Source organism: Mus pahari, chromosome 3, assembly GCF_900095145.1.
Source record: "Mus pahari chromosome 3, PAHARI_EIJ_v1.1, whole genome shotgun sequence".
NCBI classification, from domain to species: domain Eukaryota; kingdom Metazoa; phylum Chordata; class Mammalia; order Rodentia; family Muridae; genus Mus; species Mus pahari.
Window position 1 is genome coordinate 18,053,096 of NC_034592.1, and position 9,282 is coordinate 18,062,377.

A 9,282-nucleotide genomic window follows, 5' to 3' on the forward strand; every position below is an offset into this window, starting at 1 on the left:
TTCACTCTCTAGCATCACCAAAAAGCAAAGAGAAACCGGACCGCTTGTCCAGCACAGGGTTGTATTCAAAGTCCCTCTCTAGTGACCGGGAGCTGGAAGAACAAAAGAGAAGGCACGGGCAGAAGGAGGAACTCAGATCTCAGGTCTCAGGGAGGTCCAGTGCTCAATAGAGGGGACTGTCCGAGAGCATGTGGCAGAGCCTGCAAAGGCTCCAGTTCTGAGCTGAGGGACTAAAGGACAGAGGTGCTCGCTAAGGAAACGGAGGCCCAGAGTGGAGGATCGGAGCCCCTGGATACATACAGCAAACTTACTTTGACCACCTAGTGCCGAGAGACCTAGGCAAGTCATGGCTCCATCCTAGTCTATATCAGGGACATTCTGCAGGGTCCTGAATGTGGGAAGGGGGTAAAAGAAACAGAAGCAAAGCTCATCCACCACCTCCGCTCAGAGTCTTTTTCTGAGACAGGGTTCCTAGGTAGTTCTCACTGGCCTGGAACCGGCTCTGTAAACCAAGCTTGTCTCAATTTCACAGAGATCAGAAGTGCTGAGGTTAAAGGCACGCAGAGTCTTGAACTCTCTATGCAGCCAAGGATAACCTTGAACTTCAGCTCTCCTGCCTCTAACTCCCAAGTGCTGGAATTGCAGGTGCTTGTTACTACGCTGGGTTCATGAGACGCTGGAAAAGCTGCTCAGGGCTTTGTGCACATGTGACAAACACCCCACCCATGAGCCACAGCCCAGCCACCGCATCAAGGCTGGAGGAAGCCCATTCTAAGCTACAGTGCTGTAGCAAGTCCCGTGTAGCCCGGGATTAAGGTCAGAGAGGTGGAGTGAATGTCTCAAAGCAACCCAGTAGGAGGTGTCTCATGCTCTCCCTAGCCAGCCAGCGGGAGGAGGCAGCCCTTTCCCTGACCTCTGCCTGGCCGGAGGCAAGACCCAAGCAAAAGTTGGGGGATGGGGATGTTGGACAGAATGGCTGTTCAGCAGTGTGCACTGATCCCCTGGCGACACTGCAAGATCTCAGCCCCTCCTCCTATTCTGTGGAGAGGCCCAGGCTGTGCAGGTGGGGGGTCACAGAGAGGTCATGGAGGCAAGAGCCACTGTATGCCTAGCCTGCTGGCTTGTGCACAGTCTCTCTCTCTCTCTCTCTCTCTCTCTCTCTCTCTCTCTCTCTCTCTCTCCCTTGTTCCTCTTATCTCCTGAGGTCACTCTTCTAAGATCACTCTCCCCCCCACACACACAGCCAGGCATTCTTAAGACCTGAAACCTCCCTCGGGACTGGCACACTCAGTCCATTTTCATTCCCCAAGGTTTGATCTTGGCCAAATCACGCTCTCCCACCAGGGAGCAAACATTTACACACTGCACACCTGTCCCTGCACACCTTCCCCTTCACACTTGTCCCTGCACACCTGCCCCTTCACACTTGTCCCTGCACACCTTCCCCTTCACACTTGTCCCTGCACACCTTCCCCTTCACACTTGTCCCTGCACACCTTCCTCTTCACACTTGTCCCTGCACACCTTCCCCTTCACACTTGTCCCTGCACACCTTCCTCTTCACACTTGTCCCTGAACACCTGCCCCTTCACACTTACACTGCACACCTGCCCCTGTACACCTGGCCCTATACACCTGCCACTACATACCTGCCCCTGCACACATGTCCCTGCACACCTTCCCCTTCACACTTGTCCCTGCACACCTGCCCCTGCACACCTGCCCCTGCATACCTGCCCCTGCACACCTGCCCCTGCACACCTGCCACTATATACCTGCCCCTGCACACCTGCCCCTGCACACCTGCCCCTGCACACCTGCCCCTGTACACCTGCCCCTGTACACCTGCCACTACACACTTGCCCCTGCACACCTGCCCCTTCACACCTGCCACTGCACACCTGCCATTGATCAGTCTCCTGGCACCCAAACATCTGCATTTACTCAACAGAAGGGTTCTGGCCAGGCGGTGGTGGCACACACGTTTAATCCCAGCACTTGGGAGGCAGAGGCAGGAGGATTTCTGAGTTCAAGACCAGCCTGGTCTACAGAGTGAGTTCCAGGACAGCCAGGACTGAACAGAGAAACCCAGTCTCGAAAAAACCAAAAACCAAAACCAAAACCAAAACAAACAAACAAAAAAAGAAGTGTTCTGGGTCCCAGCTCTTGGGTTCCATGCCTTCCAGGTGCCCTCAAGAGACACATATCCCGGAGGGAAGAGGGAAGTTTACCAGTGACATATGGATATGGCTTGTAGGACACAGGAACACTCAGGAGGAAGGCACCATGGCACTTTGAGGAGGCGTAGGAAGAGTCACTCCACTGGGAAAGAAGTCACAGAAGGCTACCTGGGGGAGGCCATGGCTTTCCAAGATCTAAATACTGAGCAAAAGGAAGCATTGAAGGCAGACAGAGGGAGCAGTGTGGCATTGCAGACAGAGGGGACAGTGTGTTGGGAGGCCATGGCTCCCCTGAAAACTTGCTGTAAGTAGTGGGTTTAGAGAAGGCTAGACCACAGAGGGCAAAGTTAGGAGATCAGGCCCAGAGGCCTGCAGGTCTGGACAGAGTCAGGGTGGCAGAGAAGCCCTCTGGAGAGCAATAGAGGAAGCCCTCTAAGGTCTCGTCCTGAGTACCTCATGTGTGCGCACAGGCACATTCACACACACACACACACACACACACACACACAAATAAATTATATACTATTTGTTTATGATAACACACACAAATAAATAAATATAAATGCGTTTTAGAAAAAGTCACAGAGACATTGAGGCCAATTCTTTCTTCCTGTTGGATGTCCACTTTGCCATCTGGCCAGGACCCCACCACTTAGGCCCTGGGCCCACCGCGAGCCCCTCCCCTCATGGTCTTGCTCTACAGGATGCTCCCTGCCTGCTTAATGAACTATGAGGGGAGCAAATCCTCCTCTTAGATTCTATTTTACTTTTATTATTATCTATTTTATGTTTCTTTTTTTAAAACAGGGTCTCATTATGTAGCCTTGGGTGGTCTGCAGTTTGTTATGTAGACCTGCCTGGCCTCTCACTCACAGAGATCCACCTACCTGCCTCTGTCTCCTGAGTGCTGGGTTAAAGGCCTTCACAATCATGCCCAGTCAAGTTTTATTTATTTGTTTACGTATCTATTTATTTTATTGTTTTTTTTTTATGAGTTCCTTCTTTTTATTAACGCATACACAACTACTTGTCTTCTGGTTTGTTGAAGCAGTAAGTCAGACAACACTTGCCACAGTAATGCCTATCAAAGTGGCTTCCCATGAAAACTCCAGCACCACATTCATCAGAAGGACACTCCCGACGAAGTCGGCTAATTTTGCCATTTTCATCCACCTTATAGTATTTCAGCACAGCCAACTTAACTTTCTTCCTCTTATGCTTATTCTTCTTGGGAGTGGTGTAAGACTTCTTCTTCCTTTTCTTAGCACCACCCCGAAGTCTCAACACAAGATGAAGGGTAGACTCCTTTTGGATGTTGTAGTCCGACAAAGTACGGCCATCTTCCAGCTGCTTACCAGCAAAGATCAACCTCTGCTGATCAGGAGGAATTCCTTCCTTATCCTGGATCTTGGCCTTTACATTTTCTATAGTGTCCGAGGGTTCAACCTCGAGCGTGATGGTTTTTCCCGTAAGGGTCTTCACAAAAATCTGCATCGTGGCGGCGGCTCCACCCGCGATGGCGGATCGGAAAAAAAGCATTTTATTGTTTTTTTAAAGGTGGGTTTCTCTGTGTAGCCAAGGCTGTCCTAGAGCTTGCCCTGTAGGCCAGGCTGGCCTCAGACTCATACAAATTCTCCTTGTCTCTGCCTCCCAAATGCTGGAATTAAAGGCATGCGACACCACCGCCAGGCAAGGATCCTCTCTTGATTGTTTCTAAGAAGGGTTCTCCTTATGTAGCCCATGCTGGCCTGGAACTCACAATTCTCCCAGGCTGCCTGACTGAGGTGCTCAGAACTTGGGTCCTCTGGAAAAGCAGATGCTCTTAACTGCTCTCCCCAGCCCCACCCCTGCAGAGCCTTAGCCCGCCGGGGTGTGCACCTGCAGAGATAGGTCTGTTCCTGACCCTGATGTGAAAAGGATTCCCAGGGCACGCTCGTGGGCCTCCAAGCAGTGTCCTGTCCCTGCAGCACCTGTGACCTCATTCCCCCACCAACAAAGGCGACGCCTGGCTGCAGCCTCCTTGGGACCAATTTCCCAAAACCTCATCACTCCTGCCCTCCCTTGACCTCTTTTGAGGAAGCCTTGGCTACTGTGCCACACATGGAGTTGGTATGGTCCCTTCTGGTTTGCTTGCTTTGAGATAGAATCTCAGTACGTAGCCCAGGCTGGCCATACACAGGTCATCCTGAGTCCACTTTCCCAAATGCTGCCTCCCTGAGCTGACAAGTGACGATTTGAAACCATCTGGGTAAGTAGCCACCAGGACCTGTAACCCTACTGTGTGACAAGCTCACAAGCCTGGGCTCAGGGTAGCATCAGATGTCTCAGGGCCACAGCAAAGGACAGGTTATGACTGCTCATACAGAGAAAACTCCTAAAGCCCTTGAAGACATGAGTAAGAAGCAGGGCTCCAGCTTTAGAGGCCTGATGGCAGGTGGCAGGGGTTGGTATGAGAATGGGGGGGTGGGGGGCATCCAGATAGGGCAGGTGGGATGTCTCGGGGAAGAAGGTATACACACATAGTTAATACAACAAAGTTACATTTTATTATACTAAGGATCACCACAAAAGATCTGCACCATAAATTTCTAAGTATGGTCCTGAGCCCATCCAAGATCTGTACCCTCTTCAATCTCCCCAGGGCTGCTCACCCATGTGACAGATCTTAGCTGAACATCAGGTCCATTCTCTTAACAGAAGTCTCTGAGTCAAAGGTCAGGATCCTGGGGGAGACTCTCCAGCCACGGGGCAGATCAAGGTGTCATCTCTCCAGATGCGCAGAGCAGAGCACAGTTGGCATCATGGGGTTCTAGGACTGTGTCTGGCTATCCTTAGTGAGTGATGTCACTGGGTTCCGGTTCTCAGGTTCAGCAGCCTTGGGTGTACTGGGGATCCTCACTAAGCTGTTTTTACATGTTGTCTTAGTCAGGGTTTCTATTCCTGCACAAACACCATGACCAAGAAGCAAGTTGGGGAGGAAAGGGTTTATTCGGCTTACTTTTCCATACTGCTGTTGATCACCAAAGGATGCAGGACTGGAACTCAAGCAGGTCAGAAAGCAGGAGCTGATACAGAGGCCATGGAGGGATGTTCTTTACTGGCTTGCCTCNCCTGGCTTGCTCAGCCTGCTCTCTTATAGAACCCAAGACTACCAGCCCAGAGATGGCACCACCCACAAGGGGCCCTCCCACCTTGATCACTAATTGAGAAAATGCCCTACAGCTGGATCTCATGGAGGCATTTCCCCAACTAAAGCTCCTTTCTGTGTGATAACTCAAGCTGTGTCAAGTTGACACAAAGCTAGCCAGTACACATGTCTAAAGAGCATTTTTTTTAAACCATGTTCCTTACATGGGGGCCAGGGCTCTCCCTGAAAGCTAGCTCTACAAGCTGAACATCAGGGCCTCGTGGCACCAAATACAGATTATATAAGAAAATTTGTCCCTAGAAAGACCCTTGGCAGAGCCACACAGGGAAAGGTCTGTCACAGAGTTCCAGACATGCAGGCCAGTAGTCATGGCCTTCTTGGGAGCAGACAAGATCAGCTACACAGGGGTCTTGTGGGGTGACCCCCACACTACAAAGCTATACCCCTGACACTAATGTTCTAGAACCTTCACCCCAACTGTCCCTCCTTGGTTCAGCACAGGACCCATCCAAGAGCTGTCCCCTCTTGAGTCTTCTTAGGTCAGGCTGGACCTGGGCCAGCCCACGCTGCAGAAGGAAGCCACGCCGCTTGTTCCTGGTCCAGTTCTCAGCCCCATGGAACCAATGCACACCAGTGGAACTGCCACTCATTTCCCACCTATAGAGGCCTGTCATGTGAAAGTTCTGGAACCAGGCCGCCTGGAGGAGGCCCGGCTCCATACTTATTATGAGCTGGTTGGTCGTGGGCAGGTGGTGGGACCAAAGTGCTCCTGTCCCCCACCCTTGAGTGTCAGCGGAGGATTAAGGAGCTGAAGCAGAGCTGGGCAGGGCAGCTGCTGGGGACGGCGGTGGGTGCTGGCTTAGCAGGCCGAATTCCAGTCCATACCCAGCACTGCGGTGACTACTCTCTTCACACAGCCAGAGGATAGGGCTGCCGGCGGGCTGTGCCTCTGGGTCTACTTCTTTTCCCAAAGAAAAGCAGTCCTCAGCTTTTGCTGGGTTGCTGGCTGCGTGATTTGGAGACTACATTTCCCAGTTTCCTTGGCCATGTGACCAAACGCTGGCCAATGGGATGTCAGCACATGTGGTCTGGGCCCATGTCCTAGAAGTTTTCTTGAAAAGCAGAGGGTAGAACACACACACACACACACACACACACACACACACACAAACACACAAACAAACACACACAGAGGCGAGTGCGCATTCCTCCCTCCCCCCATTCCCATCCCCTTGACAGATCTCTTTCCCTGAGAAGAACAGGAAGCTGGGGTCTGAAGCAGGAGCAACCATTGTGTATTGTGTAGTTAAAAGGTGTAGTTTGGTTTGGTTTTGAGTCACTGTCTCTGTAGCTACCCTGAAACCCTCAACAATTTGAGACCCTCGCTCAAAACAATACAAAAGAAAAAAAAAAAGTACTAACAAAAAAAGTAGGAAAGGTGGGCAGGGATGTAGCTGGGTCACACAGTGTTCACCAACACGTGCAAGGTCCTGGGTTCAAAGGAAGGAGGGAGGGAGGGAGGCAGAAAGGAATTGTGGGTACATGCATTTTAGATTTGAGACCCTCATAGCTTCTACTTTGCCTGCAACCCTAGTCTAGTTGGGGAGAGCTGAGGACCAGTGACCATCAAATCAAGTAAGAAAGGGCTTTCTTCAAAGGGCTGAAGCTGTCTATGCAAAGGGCCAGAGGTCTGTCTCCGAAGGAGGGAACATGTTGATGGGGCACAGAAGGATGTGTATGCGGCTGGCCACAATGTTAGCAAGAAAGCTGTGTGCAGGAAAGAGGGTGACAGTCTTGTTGGTTGTCTGATGCCTCACTCATCCTTGGGCGATCACAGATGTAACCAGTCCATGTGACACCACTGACAAACCAGAACAGTAGTTCCTAGGAGGGACTTGAAACCCCAGGCTGGCCCGGGTTTATCCATGGGCTCCCACCCCACCCCAACACATGCCGTGAAACATGCCCGGTGAGCTCCCTTGGCTTCCTGGAGCCCAAACCCTTGGGAGAGTGGATTCAGCAAGGGCCCCAAAGAGAGCTTGCCTGCCAGAGGAACCAAATGGTTGTTTTCGCTCTGGGAACAGCAAACGCTAGATGGGCCTGCATGAACAGCCACAGTCCACTTGTCTGGAGTGCACAGAGGTGTCAGAGGCGGAGCGTCCCAGGAAGGCCTTGAACGTTGCGACCAAGGGTCCTGGAGCGCCCTTGGGCTCCCAGGAAGGACGTGTTGTTGGGAGCGATCCTTCTCTGTCTCCCCCATCCTTCTCCCAACCCCGCGGTCCTGGGAAGACCCGGCTGCGCGGCTCACCCTTTCAAGTCGGCCTGGGAGTCCCCCCAGGCCGCCCTCCCCAGCGAGGGCCGGGACATCAAAGCGGCCGCCGCAGGATCCGGTTGCGGAAGGGGCGGGCGGGCCTTGGGGAGGTGGCTTCGCCGGGCTCCCTTTCATCCCGGCTGGGAGCCGACCCCCCGGGAGGCCGCTCTGGGCTTCAGCGAGTCCCTGCAGGCCAGAGGAGGGAGGATGTGGGGATGCAAAGCAGCACAGAGCTGTGTGACCTCTGCATGCCACTGCCTGTCTCTGGGCCTCGGCTTCTCCAGCTGCCCGCCTCCCTGACCAGCAATCTCAGGCTCGGGCTGGCCTCTGGGAGGGGTCTTTTAGGAGGTTAACGCTGTACAGACCACTCTAGCTGCCCGCACACAGCCGATCCCTGTTGCAGGTACAATATAACCTTATATCCTTTCTCAGTTCAGCCTCTGCAAGTTCAGAGGGGGCAGGTGACTTGCCCCCAGGTCACACAGCCGGTGGGGAAAGTCTAGGCTCTGACCTTAACACGTGACACTTACAATAGCCCGCCCTTCCAGAGATGCACATAGCATCTCCATTTTACACAGGGAGAAACTGAGGCACTGGGTCATACAACCTGGTAAAATCAAAGATGGCACTTCTGGCCTCAGACCCTAGAGACTGCATCACAGACAGCCTCTGGTGGAGACAGGCAGGTCCTATGCCCAGTTCCAAGCAGGGAGGCTGGAGGTGGACATTCTGACCCCCCCCCCCCCACACACACACAGGGGGCCACTGAGGAACACAGAAATGACCAAGTTGAAGCTGGATGAGAGTGGGGATTCCAGGGAGGCAGACAGGCAAATCCCTTCGAGTTTGGGTTTGAGGCCAGCCTGGTTTACACAGTGAGACCTGGGCCAGCCTGAGCTACACAGTGAGACTCCACCTTTAGAAAAGAGCAGGGTGGTGGTGGTGGTGGTGGTGTCTTCTAATCCCAGTACTCAGGAGGCAGAGGCAGACAGATCTCTTTTAAGTTTGAGGTCAGCCTGATCTACAGAGCAAGTTCTAGGAGAGCCAGAGCTACAGACAGAAACCCTGTCTCAAAAAGCAAGCAAGCAAGCAGCTGGGCGTGGTGGCGCACGCCTTTAATCCCAGCACTCAGGAGGCAGAGGCAGGTGGATTTCTGAGTTTGAGGCCAGCCTGGTCTACAGAGTGAGTTCCAGGACAGCCAGGGCTATACAGAGAAACCCTGTCTCAAAAAAAAAAAAAAAAAAAAAACCAAAAAACAAAAAGCAAGCAAGCAGGCAAACAAACAAACAAAAACAAAGAGGGAAGAAGGTCCATTGGATGGAAGCCACAACTTGTACTGGTTTGTCTGGGTCCTGACCAATTTTCTTGTGTGCATGTCAACATGAGCCCGTGCGTGCACACACATATACACACTCGATTTTACTGCACTGACCCAAGGCTGTGGTGACCCCACTCTCTGTGAAGCTGTGGTTACAGAACTCTAGAGGGTCTTGGGTGTCAGGCTCACGGGCTGGGGAGGGACAGTTTTCCCAAGCCTCCCGTGGGGCTCCAGGTGCATCCGGGTTGGCGGGATGGGACAACTCCTTAGGCTGGAGATTTAAAATTCCTTCCTGGAAAAAATCAGATAATCACAGAAGTCAGAT

At 52.6% G+C, this 9,282-nt stretch overlaps 1 protein-coding gene across 1 annotated transcript; it reads right to left on the bottom strand.

Moving 5' to 3' along the window:
* Positions 1-3,172: 3,172 nt before the first annotated feature.
* LOC110318483 (ubiquitin-40S ribosomal protein S27a) lies at positions 3,173-3,705 on the bottom strand. The gene has a single exon (XM_021193563.1). The coding sequence runs from the start codon at positions 3,672-3,674 to the stop codon at positions 3,204-3,206; it is 471 nt and encodes a 156-aa protein (XP_021049222.1). The 5' UTR covers positions 3,675-3,705; the 3' UTR covers positions 3,173-3,203.
* Between the last annotated feature and the right edge of the window lie 5,577 nt (positions 3,706-9,282).